The following is a 19,458-nucleotide window of genomic DNA, read 5'->3' on the forward strand; positions in this document are numbered from 1 at the left end:
CATTCGAGCCCTGGCACCTTTTCTGTGCTCTGCTCCTGGGATCCAGATTGCTTCAAGGACTGTTCCTGCAGGGTGCCAACTACCCCAGGAAAATCTTATTTTAAATCCTTTCCCATGTCCCAATGACGAGCCATAAAAAATGTCCCTGGACAGACAGAACTTGGTGAGGCCAAGGTGCTCAGCACCTCTGAGACCGTAACTACAGGACCAGAGGCAGAGCAAACCCTAATGAGAAAGGAGCGGAATACATTGCAAAGACAAAAGGAAATTTCAGAAGTTCCAAGAGCTCTGCCGGGATGTCTGTACCTATAGGGAAACAGTGTGTTCCAGTCGACAAGACTCAGCTAGGTACTGGACCCAGCTCTTTCCCGGATCGGTTGTACAACCATGGGCAACTCACTTCCTCTCCCAGCCAGTTTCCCCCTCCCACCCTTTATCCCTCTCATCTACTAGACTGTACACTCTTTGGGGCCATATCTTGCTCTGTTTCAACGGTGTTTAGCATAAGGCAATACATAGGAAACCCATCCATTGTAGGTGGGAGGTTTGGTCATTTAAGAGTTTTGAAAATAATACAGGGGAAACACGAGGCTCTGAAACATTTCACAAGAAGCAGCAAACAACCTACCAAAAATAAAGATTCTGCAAATACCGGTTAATTTGAATGCCGCTTAAAAAAAAATGTGGACAAGGCCATAGAACACTAGGCAGCTTTTTAATTATTACTTTAAGATAACATCTGTAGATATTTAGCATTCCAAATATTTTAACATTAGGTGCTGAATCAAGTTCCCTCAGACCAGATTAAAAAGTGTCCAATAAAAATGAAACAACTCAGATGCTGGATGGAATACAGTGTCAACATCTTTGGAAACCTGACAGAGGGATTTTGACACATTCCCTAGCTAGTTTTTGAGCCTGGCTAAGTAGTCATGAGGCACAGATGCGAGAAAGCTCTCTCATCAGGCTGCGCCCCCTTCCAACAGTTACCACACACTCCAGGAACTCCACTGCAGAGCCGATTCGGGCAACACACTGCCTGAAACCAGAGTTTGCCAAGCCATGAGCATGGCCGGTCAGAGTTGAGACCTGGGTATACGAATTGAGTAGTATCCCTTTAAATAGCTTGGGAGATCACAGAATATCAGGGTTGGAAGGGACCTCAGGAGGCATCTAGTCCAACCCCCTGCTCAAAGCAGGACCAATCCCCAACTAAATCATCCCAGCCAGGGCTTTGTTCAGCCAAGGGCCGGCTCTAGGCACCAGCAAACCAAGCATGTGCTTGGGGTGGCACATTTTCAGGGGCGGCATTCCGGCCATCTTTTCCTCCTTTTTTTTTTTTTTTTTTGCAGCAGCAGCGCATCGTGCGCGTGGGACGCCCTGGGGCCACTGCAGTTCACGCCATGGGGGAGCAGCGCCTGCACCTTGTGTCTGGGCCGGGCAGGCTCCAAGCGGGGGACACTTGGGCTGGGGGCCACCCTGCAGGGCACACAAAGCCACCTGCAGGTGCCGCAGAGCGGCAGCCCCCCCAGTGCCTCAGCCAGAGCAGGGCAAAGCAAAGCAGCCCGAACTGCCCAGGGCCTGCGGCAGAGCAGACAGAAGCAGCGGAAGGGCGGCTATAGAGGGCGGGGCCCACGTCCCGCTCTCCGGGGCTCCGCTCCCTCTGGGGCTACCCTGCCCCAGCGCCTCAGCCCCCTGCCGGGGCAGTCCGCCGGCTCTGCCCTCCCGGAGGCGGGAGCCTCGGCTGGAGGGACCCTGGGCTGAGGTGAGGCCCGGGAGCCCCGCTGCTTACCCTGACCCTGCCAGCGCCGGACCAGCTGGAGGTGAAGGGAGCACAGATGGAGTCAGCACTGGTGGGGGGGAGCCCAGCGCTGGGGCAGCAGGGGGTGCAGGGTGGGGGAGGGCACTGCAGCCAAAAAAAATTTTGCTTGGAGTGGTAAAAAACCTAGAGCCAGCCCTGGTCAAGCCTGACCTTAAAAACCTCTAAGGAAGAAGATTCCACCACCTCCCTAGGGAACCCATTCCAGTGCTTCACCACCCTCCTAGTGAAATAGTGTTTCCTAATATCCAACCTAGACCTCCCCCACTGCAACTTGAGACCATTGCTCCTTGTTCTGTCATCTGCCATCACTGAGAACAGCCGAGCTCCATCCTCTTTGGAACCCCCTCTCAAATGTCCTGGTGTGCTAATAACTGGATGAATCACAGACCTCACTGAGATTGAAGGTGAATTCACAGCCAACAATTAACATCAATCACAAGCCCTCACAGAAAAAGAAAAAAGGAGTTTTGGACTGACTGGCTGGAGGTTGCTATAATTTGAGAATCCTGGGTGGCAATTTTATTTTGGGGAGAATGTAATCAAGGTATGGGGGGGTAGGAAATTAGATATGTGAATGCTTCTGGGAGAGAGAAGAAGTAGTGGGGGAATACAGGGAGAGGCGTGTGGGGCTGAAGTGCAGGGAGGGCTTCATAGGGAGGGGTATAAATGGGGATGGATGGTAAGAGAGGTGAGAGAAGGTCTAGTAAACATAGAATATCCCCAACAGGGGTTTCTCAAACCTGTTCTTAAAAACCTCCAGTGATGGAGATTCCCCAACTTCCCTTGGAAGCCTATTCATGTAGGTGCCTAAATAAGGGAATTGCTGGTCACAGGGGGTTTAAAAAAAAAAAAAAAGCTGGCCACAGTTATAGGTCCTGAGAACTTTGAAAATGTAGCCCAGGAAGACAACAGCAGTAGTCAAATGCCGGATGCCCTCCAGGAAGCTAATTAATCTTTGCTAATGCAGCCAGCTAGCTGAGCATTGCTGTTCATGTCCTTTACTCCTTCAAATGATCAATTTAGATGTAATTAGATCTGGGCAAACTCTGGATTACAGATTTAACCCTAAACCAGTGCCAGTTTTCTTCAGAGGTAGGAAGTAGTCAAATAGTTTGGAGGAATACTTTTCATAGCAAGAGGTCATTTAAGACCTATTAGAGACTAGATGATTTCATTTGTTCAAGTGATCACCTAAATCCTATGGAAGCTTTTAGAAAGAGTACAATGGCAACAAGAATCCATATTTTCTTTCATCGTAAGAACTCACAGTGCTTAAACATTCTGAATTGAGCGTCAATATTTTTGAAGTATTATCTCCATTACAAAGATAGTGAAACTGAGGTACAGAAGTGATTTGCTCGAGGTCTCTTAGTGAGCCCATAACGGCCAGAAACAGAACCCGTGTGTCCTGATTCTAATCCCTATTATAACCACAAAACACTCCCTCCCGCCACTCATTAGTTCAATAAACTTTGAGGACTGCTGCTATTTCAGCTTCATCATCATTCCCCCAGCAAGTACAGCATTACTACAACGAGTTAGGCTGTAGAGTCTCCCTACACCATTGACAAACTTGTCTCACCAGATTTTAAAAGGCCTTGATTCCCTTTTAAAAGCCAAGGTCCAAATTTGTACTTATTCTCTGGCGCCTCATCCTATGAGTAATGCAAACCTAGAAATGCCTTCTTTATCTATGGGATGAGCGAATGATTTATACCCATCCTCCCAATTTATGGTTGTTGATAATACTTTGCAAATGTTAAGCCCCAACATTCACACAAGGTAGAGAGATAACCCGATTTTACTAAGGTTGAGTGGTTAATTTGCTTGCACAGCAAAATGAGTGGCAGAGCCATGGAGAAAATTCAGAGCAGGGGTAGACAACCTATGGCACGCGTGCTGATTTTCAGTGGCACTCACACTGCCCGGGTCCTGGTCACCGGTCCTGGGGGCTCTGCATTTTAATTTAATTTTAAATGAAGCTTCTTAAACATTTTAAAAACCTTATTTACTTTACATACAATAGTTTAATTATATATTATAGACTTATAGAAAGAGGCCGTCTAAAAACATTAAAATGTATGACTGGCACACGAAACCTTAAATTAGAGTGAATAAATGAAGACTTGGAACACCACTTCTGAAAGGTTGCCATCCCCTGCTCCAGAGTCGCATTTTCAAGTGAGCTGAGCATCTAGAGCTTCCACTGACTTCAGTAGAACTCATAGCGGATCTGCATTTTTCAGAGTCAAGCCCTAGAAGTAGGAGTTCAAGTCCATTGCTCTAACATTAGAAGTCTCTGCCATTGAGAATCTGATAGTGTCCAAAAACACCAATGTTGTTATAAAAAGTTTTCAACCATCCTAAGGAATCTTTTCAACTTAGCTTACCAAAGAGAAGTTAAGAGGCAACATGATAACTATCTAGAAAAGATTTCTCATAAATAGAAGCAGACAGAGTGAGAACCAATAGCTGGAAAATGAAGTGAGAGAAACCCAGGCTAGAAATAGAAGCATAGAATCAAAGATTAGGATTGGAAGAGACCTCAGGAGGTCGTCTAGTCCAACCCCCTGCTCAAAGCAGGGCCAACACCAACTAAATCATCCCAGCCAGGGATTTGTCAAGCCAGGCCTTAAAAACCTCTAAGGATGGAGATTCCATCACCTCCCTAGGTAACTCATTCCAGTGCTTCACCACCCTCCTAGTGAAATAGTGTTTTCTAATAACCAACCTAGACCTCCTCCACTGCAACTTGAAAACCATTGTGCGTTGTTCTGTCATCTGCCACCATTGAGAAGAGCCGAGCTCCATCCTCTTTGGAACCCCCCCTTCAGGTAGTTGAAGGCTGCTATCAAATCCCCCCTCACTCTTTTCTGCAGACTAAACAAGCCCAGTTCCCTCAGCCTCTCCTCATAAAAGTCATGTGCCCCAGCCCCCTGATCAAATAAGGTGAACATTTTTAATAGTGAGGGTAATTAACTATTAGAACCACTTATCAAATGATGTAATGGATTCTCCATCACTTGAGAAGATATGATGTTGCTCAAATAGAAGTTATGGGCTTGATGCAGGAATTACTGGGTAAGCTTCTTTGGCCTGTGCTATGCAGAAAGTGAGACTAAAATCTTAAAAGTCCCTGCTCACCTTAAAAATCTATGAATCATCAAAAAGACAAAAATTAGATTGAGGAAAACAAGATCAAATTTCAGTGTTCCTTTTATTGGGACACAATTGTAAGTACAATGCATTTCAGTTTTGTAGAGTGTTACTCAGACACAACACATCACTTAGGAAAACGGACAAGACTGATTCTCACCAGCTGAGTAATTTACAACTAAACTTACTGTAACTGAAGAAAATCAACATTTTTTATTGGTCACTTAGTCCTGGCATCCCCTCCATTTCCCTCTTGGTACTCAGCTACATGTGCTGTATGGATAATTTTGAGAAGAGGATCTTGAGTTCTCACTGTAATGGGGTCTGCTGCTCACTTTGTATATTTGAAGGAGATGTTAAATAATCCTTATAAAATATTGGTTGAGATGCTTCAGAACTTAAAGCACATTGGAAGGGGCCATTTAAGGTAAATTAAGACACACAGGATTCTCAAAACGATTTGTACTGCGGTAACACCTAGAAACCCCAGTCATGAACCGGGACCCCCATGGTACGATACAAACACATCAGTGAAGCTCCATAACATCGCTGCATGGTAGGCAGATATATCATTTATTTCCACAATTCACCAAGACAGTAATGTTCACTGACTCACCTGAAGTCACATGGTGTGAAAGCAGCAACAGTGGGTATAGAAGCCAAGGTATTAAACACTCAGTGCGCTGATTTAGCCACAAGAAAAGTCACCCTTTAACCTCCTTAGCCTACAACTGTTATAGGCTGTGGTGCTCATTCTGTTGTGGAAGAAAGAATTTTGATCTCTCTCTCTCTCACACACACACACCCCTTTTACATCTGTTGAATTTCTCCCAATTTAGACCGGTGAATTCAAAATCAGCATCAGGTCCAGAAGTTGTAGTGTGAAACTTCCTTGATCCTGAATCAGTGTTCAGATGTCTACATCTGTGAAAGGGTTTCCCTGTCCTAAAGGGAGGCTTGCTTGATCCACACAGCCGTTGGATTCTTTTTTATCAAACTGGGAAACAGAGTATTAGAAGTGAATATGACAGAATACGCAGGGCCATGCCTTTACCTAGCCATACTATTATTCTCAGAGATTTTGGGTACTGCTGTAAATCTTCCAAGTGCATGAAGAAAAATGTGAAATAGCAGCAATTATATACTGCTGGCAAAAAAATCTTGCCCACATTAATAGGCAAGTTAACATGGTGTATCTGATTATTTCCAAAGCATTGTGCGCTAGTGGTGTGGAGAAACACAAATTAATTGGAGCATTAGAAATATTGTCACAGGAAAGCACATAGGAAGGAGGCAATGTGATTCAGCGGCTAATGATGCTTACCCACATATGTTAAAGCAATTTGTGATCTACATACACCATTAAGTAAAATCTATTGTTGGTATAGAACTGGCCCTAGCTCTTATATAGCATGTTTCATCCGTAGATCTCAAAGTACCTCACAACCTTTACTGTATTTATCCTCGCAATACCTGTGAGATAGGAAAGTGCTCTTACCCCCATTTGACTGATGGGGAACTGAGGCACAGATTAAGGGACTGCCCTGGGTTCATATAAACCAAGATCAAAATTGAAGAAATTAGAGAAAAACCCCAGACATAGCATTTTAAAAATCTGTGTTTTTACAGAAGAGACGCAAAAATGAAATATTGACCCCGTATCTCAAAGCTTTCTGGGAGGGAAGGAGTAATAATCCTGGTGTCCTAACCAAATTCTGCCTATGTAACTATATCCTGCCTGCTTAAAATTCTCCCTCCGTTTAATTATAAATCTGTCTTCCCTTCCCCTAGTGAGAACCACTGTGCAGCATTGCTGATGCAGATTGGTTCTCACATTCCAGCCCAGCAGTGCCTTTGTTTCAACAGTAGGTGAGTTTTCCTTTTTCTCAGATACATTCAGGGAGTTGGGAGCCTAACTTCCTCGGGCTCTTTTAGAAATCCCAGGCACACCAAACTATCACTCACTGCCATACACCCCTCTACCATGTTCTCTGACTTCCTCTACTCCATGTTGGTTGGCTGTTTGCTCCTGGGTACTATAACACAAACACTAATAAATGTTTTGAATCCTTCACACACAAAAAAGTCATTTTACTATTAAATTGTTATATGCTCATCTCAAGAGCATTTAAAAGAATGCAAAGGACCAGAGAGAGTTCATTATCATTCAGACTATTACTGGAACCAGGATCACTGACTTCCTAATTGTATTTTTTTTTAAAAAAACAAACAAAAAAAAAGCCACACAAAAAATATTTTTTTTTAAAAACATACCTATAAAGACACAGTGTCACCTTAACAGTGGAGGGTTAGTCTAGGCAGGGAGCAGTCCCAAATACTCTGTCATCACTTTGTTTGAAAGGTAAATAGCTTATTGGATACTATCCTAAATCTGAGTTTAAAAAAATTAAAAAAAAAGATCTATGTCTGATTTGTAAAGTAAAACAAGGTCTTCACTAGCTGGCTAATGGTAATGCAGTGCTGAGCCCCTGAATAGACCAGGGATCCTTTTCCTCTCCCAGGAGATTCTTCTTGGCTTTGAACTTTCAGCCTTCAAGGGAGGGGGGGAAATAGAAAAAAAGCTTGAGTTGAAATGTCAGCATCATCTTGGATTCAAATCAATCAGCTTGATGCATGATTGCAATAGCTAAACCACTTCACCTCTGCACTGCCCTCTTCCATATGTTCTTTATATCAGCATACAGCAGACTGGGTGGCTCAGTGGATTCATTTCCTGTCCTAGCGAGGGCTCCAGTTTTTAAAAAAAGAAGGAAAAATAAAAATTATCCACCAACAGTTAAGCTCACCAGACTCGTTTCTGTCAAGTCTCCCTCTTTGTCCAATGCAGAGCAAGCAGTTTGTTGCAAGAAGCAGTTTAAGGTCTGGTGCAATCTGGGGACCCATCTAGTGAACCACCTAATCAACTAGCTGTTCAGAGATCTGCAAAAATATAGTGCAGGAATTAGCTGGGCCTTTTCAAATGTTGACACGTTCTGAGGCGAAAGAGGTGGGGTGTGCATAGGGCAGCTTCCCTCTAAGGGCAGAGTGATTTAAAGAGGATAATTAAAGCAGCTGTCCCCTATTCAGCAGATGAAGGAGTAAAGCAACCCCCACCCCACACACACACCAGGCTCCCTAAAGCTGAGATTCTTCTTTGTCAGCTGCAATGCAAGAGTTAAATTCCAGAGATAAATTTTAATCCAAACAATCTGCAGCCATCAGCATTAAGTTGGTGCCCGCCAGCTGGTGATAGTTAAGTGGTTACTTTCTCAAACTGAACCTATTAGCTAAAGGTCAAGACACTTGGTAATACTCTACTGAGTTTAACAATTGTTCATTCCCTCAATGTGCAGTACATTACTGCAGGGAGAGGGAGTGCCCTGGGGGAGGACAGACGTCCAATGAGAGAAGGCTGTGACAACCAGAGCACCTCAAGAAATTCAGAGTGCAGCCGAACCAGCCTTCCATCCCACACTCCCTCATCGCTAGAGAAACCCAGGCCCAGCCATGGCAGAATAAGGACAAACCATCACTGCTCCCCTACGTGTCCTGGGTTTGTGGGGGGTGGCGGTGCTGCAGACATTACTGAAGTTGGGTCCTCCCATCCTTTAAATGTTAAAGAAATAAAGACAAAATCCTTTTACAAAGGAAGCTAATAAAGATCCATTCACCGGAGAGGCCACATTGGCTCCTCCAGAAACACCACTCAGGAATCATAAAAAGCAGGATTGGCATTGTAGCTGTTTGCTGTGGATTAAGGCAGGAGTGAGAGACTGGGCTTTCTGAGCCTCACACCACAAAAAGTGGCCTAAAGAGAGGTCCCTAAAAACATGCTGCTTCACCATCTCTCATTCCCCAAACTGCCTCACAATTATTTTGCTCTACCCTAAATTTTCTATAGTTGTAATCAGCTCTAGGCATGAAAAGGCAGTACCACTTGGAAAGGAGACCGCAGCCTCCAGACACAGAAGGAAAACAAGGCTCCTCTTAAGCAAGTGGAAGGCTGGGACCATCAGTTGTGGTCACTGTTGTTCACCATCCACATTAAATAAGACCAAAGGGAGCAGTACAGTGTGGTTATCTGAGGGACAGGACTTTCATATTGTGGTCAGAATGTACCTTAAAAAACAAAGCAAATTCTGCCCCCAATTATACTCATGCAGCCACACTTAACTTCTCAGCACAAAATGCATTCACAGATTTAAAGAGACGGTTAAAAAATAAAAGCAAAAGAGAATTAGGAGAAGGGTAAGAACATCCAATTACTACTTTTTCAAATTGGTTTTTTATGCATGCAGTTTCCTAATCACTTTTTTTTGTTCTCTGTCCCTGATTGCTGTTCCCCACACACATATACCTCCCATAGGAAACTGACCATATATGGGAAACTGTGAAACTGATCCTTTATCAAGTGCTGTCAAACGTACTAAGCAAAAATTGAAAATACAGAGAAAGTTGCAACTGAAAGATTAGTGAGACTAACACCTAACATTACTGGAACAATAGCAGATCCATTTAAAATTCATTTCTCTTTATGTCCCTTTTAGCAGATGATTTTCACTCTTTTTTTCCCCCCCAGTACAAGCCACTAGGGTCAACACCCTTGCTAGAAAAGAAGTAGCAACTCTCAGTTCTACTGATAGGGGTTCGTTTTTCAGGAGCTGGGATCATCAATTGCTCCAGATGTTTTGAAAGGAGTGTGAACATGGGGCTGCTACTGACTTTCCCCTTGTCAACACTCTGGAACACTGTATCTAAGCCTGAAAGGGACAGATTTAAAGTTTATTAGAGAATATTTAAAAATAAACGATACAAAGTGTTTGAAGCGTCAGTTATTGTGTCATTGGGGGTAGCATACAGGTTGCAGGGGGATGTTAGCGTTCTGGTATTGGACGGCATATACATATACACAGTCTGTCATGTCCCCAGTGCGGGGTATACGGTGGGTGAGTTCAGGGTACAGCCAGCAAGCAGTGAGGGTACCTCACTCATACAAACAGGTTATGGGTAGTTGTGGGCATGAATAATTGAGCGGACTGGGTAATGATGATAGGATGACCCTCACAGGGCAGAGTTCAGTTTGGTTGGTTCAGGGGATAAAGTCCAACAGGGGAAGTTTACAGGTCACTTCAGCCTTATGGGTGCGCGAAGTCACACCGGCTTAATTCTACACTGAGAAGTGGCTCCATAAAATTGTCACCTCGTTCAACAGACCTACGCCCATAAGTATTCATTCTCAAACAAGCGTCTATGGCTTTCTACTCCCCTTACTCTCCCGAGGCAGATACAGGGATGGAGAAGGATTCTTTTTTACATCTATGGAATTGCTTACTAAGCTGTAATCACTTACATCTGTGCAGATCTACTGAGGGGCTGCTCAGCTCAATTTGAACTCTGTACCAGGCTGAACCTTCATTGCTGGGTGTGTTGCCAATAACTGGTCCTTTGCCACATCTATCATAAACTTCCATGCCACCATTCAATGCTGTGAGTTAAACCAAGCTGACCTTTGGCCATTATTTCACTGCATTCCAGGCCTTCTCTCTTTCTGATTCATTCTCTTCAGTACCTTGCTGAAATGAGAAGCTGAGCTGCAGGGCTTGCTTTGTGGTAGCTTTACTAGGTTTAGATTTCCATGAGGTTTGGGAGGCTACTATTTCCACAGCAACATAAAGTGACCAGCTTAGGACCACGCTCTCCGTTTACTGCAACCTTCACAGGACGATTTATAGTTTACAGATTCACTTGAGTTGTCTGTGGTGTGCTTAATGCCATGACCTAATGTCACAAACAAACCAGGGCTGCCTGTGGCGGGACATGGTCACAGAATGCCTGGTATGAGATAAACAAGGAGTTATCCAGGAGCGTTCAATTTAACAGCCAATGGCTCTCATGCCGATCCCAACCTTAATTACATGTCAATCCAGGGCCCAGATTACCCCAGTCTGCCTTCCCCCACTTGTAACCACACAACATTCATAGCAAGACTCGAGTCTTGATGATCCTGTATCAGAGATATGACATGCGTAAGCTCAGCACATTCCTAAACTCTAGAGATTTCAGATAAGCTAAAGAAAAAGTGAAGGAGAAAAAAAAAAAATCACACTCATCTTCAGCTGAGGTGAGAAAAAGGAAAACCCTTTTCCTTTCTTCCTTTGGAAAAAAAATGGAACTCATTTTCTTGAATGTGACAGATCTGCTGTCAAATGCAGAAACTCTGAATTGTGCTGTGTATGGTATAAGCTAAAAATTATCCACATGTAGTGAGGACAGTGAGTAATTTCAGTTACTAAATCTCTGGGGACACAGCTTTGTTTTGGATAGACGTAGGTCTACTTTGTAACCTTCCCAGGCTTAAATATGGGACACAGTAATAAAGAAGCTCTAGAAGATGAATGATTCAATTTCTTTAGCATAAACTTAATAGCCTATAAGTAGTGGTTCACGATTCAATTTCATTGACCTCAGTAATCGATGGTAATAAAATGGAGCTACATCTCAAAATACATGTGGGACGTGGGGGGAAAGAGGCCTGCATTTAACATGAAGGACATTTCCTCTAATGAGACATGCTTGCATGCAGGATTCATGTTTTCTGAAGGAGAGCACAATGGGAGCATCAAACCAAAAATTCATCACTGCCATCCACCAGCGGCAAACTTCCATGCCCAAGTCACGGCTGGGTACTCTGCTACCCACTGCAGGTTTCTGAAAGCACAGTTGGCATACACACGACTTCCAGACTCACCTGCCATGCTCTCCTTTTAGAACTTGGCTTGCAATACAAAAATTTGTGTTTGGGTTTCATATTAACGTTAATGGAGTTTTTTTGGAAGGGGGAAAGAAAAAAAAACCCCACATATGGTGAACTAAGGAAATGAAAAGCAACTCAGCCAAAATAAACTCACCCAAACCCAATTCCTCCTGTCCCACCAAGACTCTGTGGGAAGAGATACAGATTTCTAGTTGACTTACCCTCTTCGCAGTTACTCCCTGTGAACCCAGGACAGCACCTCCATTCCAGGGTGGTCACTGTTCGGTAAGACATTTTGTACGTGGGCCTGATAAGAGTCCTGTAACTAACAGAAACGAGAAGTCAGCAAACTGCACCTCTCCATTCTGCAGAGCATCACTGCCAGTTTGACCCATTCTGTACAGAGAGGACTATCCCAACATCCAACTGCCCAACAACATACAAAGTTGCCAGGTGGGTTTGGGTGAGGGAATCGGCACGTTGTGGGTTTGATCCTGCTGTGCTTACTCACTGCTGAACTCAGTGGCTTTGCTCGTGAATGGGTGCAGGATTAAGAGAAGCGCATGTGTATTTAACTCTCCATGCGCCAAACCCAGTATTTCCCAGAACTCCTCTTCCTTTTTTTGGTAGATATTCACTAAGCACAGTCCCACATATACATTACATTTCTCCATACCATAATATCAGAGGATCAGTTTGCAACAAGGGAGGCCAAAGACAGGACATACAAGTTGTGTATCGACACTGGGACATACAATTAGCATGACTGCACACACCAAAATGAGCAAGGATCATCTTGTGGTTAGAACACCAGAATGCGATCCAGGAGATTTGGGCTCAATTCCTGGCTCTGCCATTGACTCCCTTTGTGACCTCATTTAATCTATGCCTCAGTTTCTCTTCTGTTAAATTGAGATAACTCCTCCTTTCTTTGTCTTATCTATAAGCAGCTCTTTGGGGCAGGTTCTCCCTCACAGCACCTAACAAAACAGGGCCTTAATCTCAGTAGGGACATCTAGGCTCTATTACAATGCAAATCATAGTGAACATATCTGGTGATAGTCTCGATAGCCATCAGAACTAGCGATTTGCACACACCATCGCCTGACACGTGTGCAATCATGTTATTGCCACAGGCAAATTTATACATGCAACTACATGCAAATCCTGAGCTGCTTTTTTGAAAATTTGGCCCTGTCCAAAACAAAAAAAACCAAACAAACAGCAAATTAGGTTTCCCTGCATTAGCTGGAGTAATTGTTGTCACTGTAAGAAACTTCAGGAGAACTCAGTGGATGGTTTTAAAATGTGTAAAAGTTATATTCTATAAACATGCTCTCACATTTATACTCAGATACAACGAACTGGGGCGTGGCCAGTAGGAGGAGAGACTGAAGGGGAGAGGGGGACTAAGGAACTCTGCATTGTGGCTTTATGGATTCTTGTAGGGAAACTTACACCATGTGACAGACTTAAAACGTACAGCATTCCAGCAGGAACCGCCTCTGACTTGCAATATCTAGAAACGCCAGTAGGTGGAGCTCTGTCACCAAGCCCAGTATTACTCTAGTGTACTGCAATACCCAGGGCCAGTTACAGAGAAAGTGATTCTCAGAAGGGATGTGCAGTCTCCCTCTATTGGCATGGGCTGCCCTCTGCTGGGATGAGGGGGATCTCTGCCTTAGAACAAGAGTAAACAGGCAGTCCGGCATTGGAAGCAAGTCCCTCGCACTTTTGGTATGATCATGATCAGAGGATGAACTGTATGCTTGGAGCGGGGAAGAAAGGTGAACCAAGAAGAGCTTATGTCACCAAATGGAGCACTAACTAAGGAGAACCAACCTTGATTCCTAGAGGTCTCAGTGTGGGATCATATCAGAAAAGGTCTTGCAATACAAATGGTAAGGTTAATTTGTTAGCAGCAGCGATAATGCAAGCATACCAGCAAGGGGTGCCCCCTCGTGCCCTGAACACAAGTGGGGGCCTCCGCTACTATGAGCGCATAAGTGATATTTATGCCAATTGCCCACTCTGGAGACGGACAAGTTTTCTCCATTTATCCACAGGACAGGCACTGCGTCAGCAGCAGTGGCACAAGCTCCCTCACAACATGCCACAACCCTGACCTGGGAGAATAATTCAGTCTCCCTGGACCAGTCAGTCCTTGGCCTCGGTGCTGAACTGCCAACAAGCGTGCCAACTATGAGCGAGACGTTTCTCTACAGAGGCAAGTCACTTCACCTAGTTCTTCGCACTTCTACAGCGCTTCCCATCCACAGGTATCAAAGAACCTGGAGGTCAATAAGGAGAGAAGCCTCTCACCAAGCCTAACCCATAGATAGGCCCGCAGTCCTATTTTACAGATGGCAAAATTAAGGCACAGCGACATGAAATGCCTTGTTAAGAGTCTCATATAACATCCTTTGCAGAGTCAGGAACAGAACCGAGGCCTCCTGACTCAGAGTCCTGTACTGGCAGCCCAAAGCCCATCTTGCCTGGCTTAAGCCCTCAACCAGCAGTCAGAAGATCATGACTTTGTCACTAACAACTCAGCTGTAATTGACCTGGAGATGAAAGCCTCTGTCCCATTATCAGTGCCCAGAGCCAGCTCGTCTCCAAGTACAGAGCAATTTCAAATCGTGGTTCTTGCCAACACCAAGACGTTAAAACTCTCTCAAACTTCATTATGAAGTGCGGAGAATGGCTTAAGCCAGGCTGGAATCTTGGCAGTCACCACAGTACTCAGGAATTAGCTGTAGGTTTACTCCTCAAAGCAAGAGGAGTCAGGTACTTCTTGGGACATGACCGATTTGAGGTTCAGTTGGCATTACCATGCATCCTGAATTTCCTGGAAGGAATCAGATGCTCATGGCACTGTCCAGTTTCTTGCTAGCAAGCCTTGGACAGATGGGAGACCTCAGTTTGCTCTGACTTTGCACAGTGTCACAGGACAACATTGCAACTTCATCACATGACACTGCATCAGAGCCTGATGTACCACACAACGTGATGTTATATCACTGCATCACAAGATGGTGAAGACTATAGTAGTGGCTAGAGTAATGAATGAGAGGGCTGTGGACCCATTGTCAGAGTACTTTCATAGAAACATAGAATATCAGGGTTGGAAGAGACCTCAGGAGGTCATCTAGTCCAACCGCCTGCTCAAAGCAGGACCAATCCCAACTAAATCATCCTAGCCGGCCTGATCTTAAAAACCTCTAAGGAAGGAGATTCCACCACCTCCCTAGGTAACCCATTCCAGTACTTCACCACTCTCCAAGTGAAAAAGTTTTTCCTAATATCTACTCTAAACCTCCCCCACTGCAACTTGAGACCATTACTCCTTGTTCTGTCATCAGGTACCACTAAACAGTCTAGATCCATCCTCTTTGGAACCCCTCATTCAGGTAGTTGAAAGCAGATATCAAATCCCCCCTCATTCTTCTCTTCTGCAGAGTAAACAATTCCAGTTCCCTCAGCCTCTCCTCATAGGTCATGTGCTCCAGCCCCCAATCATTTTTGTTGCCCTCTGCTGGACTCTTTCCAATTTTTCCACATCCTTCTTATAGCGTGGGGCCCAAAACTGGACACAGTACTCCAGATGAGGCCCCACCAATGTCGAATAGGAGGGGAATGATCACTTTACAACACTCACTATCCAATTGACACAGAAGAATAGTTTTCACTCTTGGAGGCTACTTACCAGTTGGACGAGGAGGAAAATAGCGGAGAAACATCAGTTGGAGAGATGGGGGAAAGTGCAATAGGGCTCAAGGGACTGGTAATTGTCTAGGGAGCCTTTCCTCTCTAGCTCACCAGTTCAATGCCAACTCAAGTCTGCCAACACAAGAGAACATCAAAACGGTAACATGGCACTTGCATAACTCCTTTAAGTGAAGGCTCTCAGAGCACTTTACAGATAATCAGTCACCAAGTTTCACAACTCACCTGCAAGGGGTGCAAGTAACTTATAATAGGGTAAACAAGTTAGTGGCAGAATTTGGAAGAAAACCCAAAGATTAACAATCCTAGCAATTGGAAGACTAGATCAAACCTGTGGTCTATCTAGCCCACTGTCCTGTCTCCAAGAGTGGCCAGTATCAACCTCTAACTAGTAGACCACAGCACTTCCCAGATGGAGGTTTGGGAACCAGTGGATCTGGATACATGAGTAAGAGAATCTGAAGAGACTGTACAGAAAATGATTGATTGATCATCCTCCCTGTATCCCCAATTGGCTGTGGGTAGCGGAGCTCTTAATACTGGAGGGTCAAGCTATTAAGAGGATACGAGTGGAGTATTCACACAGCAGGTCTCATGTCCCAGTACAGGCACATTCCTCTTGCTCATAAAGAAGCGTTGCCGAGTACAACGACCAGTCATGACACAAGAAAGGTAAAGTGTGTAACTTGCTTGAATCCGATCCTCAGCAATCGGGTCAAAGAGGAGTGACTGTCTCTGCTGTGGCATAAACAAAACAGCCTTTCACACACAGGAAATACCTTTCCCATTTGTTTGGATTGATTTATTTTTTACACATATAAACAAAAAACTGTTTGTACATAACTGGCCTAACCGGCGGGGAGGTCAAGCTTGCTTCCACATCACAAGATAAGCAGTCTTTGTTAGCATTACTCTCTCAGCCATTCTGAGTCGTGCCAAAGGAGAGCTCAGAAATCCTTCAAGGACTAATTCATTCATCTTCAAGTCCCAAAACTAAAAGACTCCAATGTCACTTGCTGGACAGATTCAAAGTAATGATGTGGAACTAATTTAGCTTCTCAAACTAGCAAACTAACTGAAAAAACAAGAAATCCAGGACTCCATTCTCTTTAGCATTACATCTACATTGCGGTAGGACCAATAGGTTTCAACCAGGTCAGAGCCCCATTGTGCTAAGCCCTGTACAGATGCATAGCAATGGACAGTCCGTACCCCAAATTGCTTAGTCCCACTGGTGAAAATCCAGGGTCACTCCCATGAAGTCAGTGCAGTTTTTCTTGGTTTATACCATTTTAACTGAGGTCAGAATCTAGCCTACAACAGAATTGCAAGCAAGAACTGTGAAGAAGCTGGAAGCATGTGAAGTAACTTGAAAACTTAAGGCTGGCAAAGCAGTTGGTGTATGGGACTGAGAGGCCAAAACAGTTATGACGGAGTAGAAGGATGGGGATGGTTTTAGACAGAGTCAGCCACAGGCAAGCATAACCCTTTTAAACATTGACGTCTCCAAGACTGCCAGCATTATGAAGGTGTAGCAGATATTGTATACAGAAGGGATGAGCCAAATTCTAGTGCAGCAAGCGCTGGGAGATGAAGCGGAGACCTGCCTAGCATTAGTCTATCAGAGTTATTGTCGTATTCAACTGCCAACAGGTAAATTAGATCCATGTAGCATTGTAATCCATGGAGCACACCATAGCAAATTTTGCTCTTTGCCTCTCTCGGCACCCTAGGGGATGATTAGGGGCAGGAGCAAGTCACTATTAGCAGGAGAAGACATTTAGATCTTCAGACGGTGCCTGCTATGTCCTAGGGGGGAAGGGATAGCTCAGTGGTTTGAGCATTGGCCTGCTAAACTCAGGGTTGTGAGTTCAATCCTTGAGGGGGCCATTTGGGGATTGGTCCTGCTTTGAGCAGGGGGTTGGACTACATGATCTCTTGAGGTCCCTTCCAACCCTAATATTCTATGATCCCGGGCAGGATTGAACCGGGAGGAGGGGAATGCTCAGGGGACTACACACTGTTGCAATAAAAAGAGCAGCACATGCTCTTGGCTAGCACACGTGCACCCGTCAGTGGCAACATGGCCACACGGTAACTGCCCCTTCTCCCTAGATTACCCTGACAAGCACTAAGTAGAAATTATTTCCTCACTTCAATGAGCCCTTCCAGCAGGCTGCTTCCCAGTGTGGTTTAAGAGCAGAGACCTACATTTTCAGAAGAGACTAGTGATTGAAGGGGCCTGATTTTCAGAGGTGGGTGCTCTACACTTGCTGAAAAATCAAAATTCACTAGTCACTTTTGAAAATTTTGGGCAAAAGCTACAAGGAAGAGCCAAATCTTTATCAACAGAGAAGGATCAATGGGGATCATGGTCAAATGCACCAGACAGCAGCACTAACGCCAGCCAGCCAGGGAAATTGGTAGATCAGGAAGGAGAACAGAGAATGAAAAATAAGGACCTATAGTAAATGTCAAAAGAGCCAAGTGTGACCCAACAGATTAGCTGCAAGTTCCAGTAACCAAATATAGAGCCCGATTCTCCATGGAGTTGAATGTCTGAAAAGTCCATAGTGGATTGGACTCAGCTCTTGGCAGAATTACACGCTCATTGAACAATACAATAGAACCTTCAGAGTTATGAACACCTCAGGAATGGAGATTGTTTGCAGCTCTGTAATGTTCATAACTCTGAACAAAACATCATCATTGTTCTTTCAAAAGTTTACAACTGAACATTGACTTAATACAGCTTTGAAATTTCATTATGGAGAAGAAAAATGCTGCTTTCCCTTTATTTTTTTGGTAGCTTATGTTTTTTTTTTTTGCTCTGCTGCTGCCTGATTGGGAACTGGAAGTACACAGTGAGGTGTGCGGTGGACTGGTCAGTTCGTAACTCTGGTGTTTGTAATTCTGAGGTTCTACTGTCATTTCCAATGGAAGTTTCCCTTTGCATTTGTTTCTTTAAAACTGCTTCCCTGCAACCTCCCAGTTCAAGAAGGCAAAAAGTCAGTCAGCAATTCAGTGATGAACCCGCAAGCTCAGAAACAGGTGTTTTATGAAAGTCAGTAGCTTTGTAAGACCCCACCATGTGCAGCAAGCAGATGTGCTCTGTGGGAGCGGTTGTGTTTTCCTAGTGTCCAGCTTCTCCTGGGAGCATAGCAAAGCGCTAGGAAACAATCAAACACTCAAAGCAGACTGCCAATCATTCATATTTCTGAGATACGATTGGTCCATCTCATTAAGCTGCATCAGATATACTTGGGAGATGATTGGCTTTCTTAGTTATAACAACTAGTGTTCAGCTAAGTATTAGAGGAAAAGAAAAAGTCGGGCTAAATTTTCAGGTGTGCCACACCCAAAAAACAAGGTTGGCCTTCAGAGCTTGGCTAGGATGGTGATGGGTGGGATAGGGAAAGGAGACTGAAGAGAAAAATCAGGGTATTGGAAGGTCTTGTTTGGGAATGACTGGTCACCCTTCCCACAGGAGCTACCCAGCATGCATTTAACCCCCACCCCCACCCAGACAGCCAGCATTGCCCCCTGGCAGCCTGCCCTATATGAAGGATCATCAACAAGCTGCCCCCTCCCCAGACACCAGTCAAAGAGTCTGCGATGGTGGTTTTTCCACTGATGAATGTGTCAGGGGCTAGCTGGACATTTTTGTTTTCATCTCCTCTTCTGGAAAACAAACCACCCCTCCACACGCCATTCAAGCTTCACTATCCCCCTGTTTACTCCAGCTGACCTAGCACAAAGGCCAAACAATTCCCAGTCATGAAAAGCTTTGTGTCTGCTTCCTCTGGCGCTGGGCAAAACAAAGCTGGAGCTGCGAGAGGCTCTCCTGAAAGACGGGCACGTGCTCTGCCTTCCCCAAAGGAGTCTAGCAAGGGCTGGATTTAACCTGCTGAGCTTGTCTGGCTTGCACCACACGGCGAAGGCCTGAGACCACGGAATGAGGATCTCTACGTTGATGAGTCTCTGTAGGGGACCCATCTGG

General features: G+C 44.6%; 1 protein-coding gene across 7 annotated transcripts in view; it reads right to left on the reverse strand.

Annotated features, from left to right (window-relative positions):
* The window catches only part of COL26A1 (collagen type XXVI alpha 1 chain), a 219,361-nt gene that overhangs the window by 158,183 nt on the left and 41,720 nt on the right, over positions 1 to 19,458 (reverse strand). For 5 of the 7 annotated variants that reach the window (XM_039508083.1, XM_039508084.1, XM_039508085.1 and 2 more), the window contains exon 3: positions 11,954 to 12,057. In XM_039508083.1, the coding sequence (XP_039364017.1) occupies positions 11,954 to 12,057 (104 nt within the window). The remainder of the gene's footprint in view (positions 1 to 11,953; positions 12,058 to 19,458) is intronic. The other 2 variants (XM_039508086.1, XM_039508080.1) reach the window with 1 other exon arrangement.

The sequence above is a fragment of the Mauremys reevesii genome, linkage group 20, assembly GCF_016161935.1.
Source record: "Mauremys reevesii isolate NIE-2019 linkage group 20, ASM1616193v1, whole genome shotgun sequence".
In the NCBI taxonomy this organism is placed as follows: domain Eukaryota; kingdom Metazoa; phylum Chordata; order Testudines; family Geoemydidae; genus Mauremys; species Mauremys reevesii.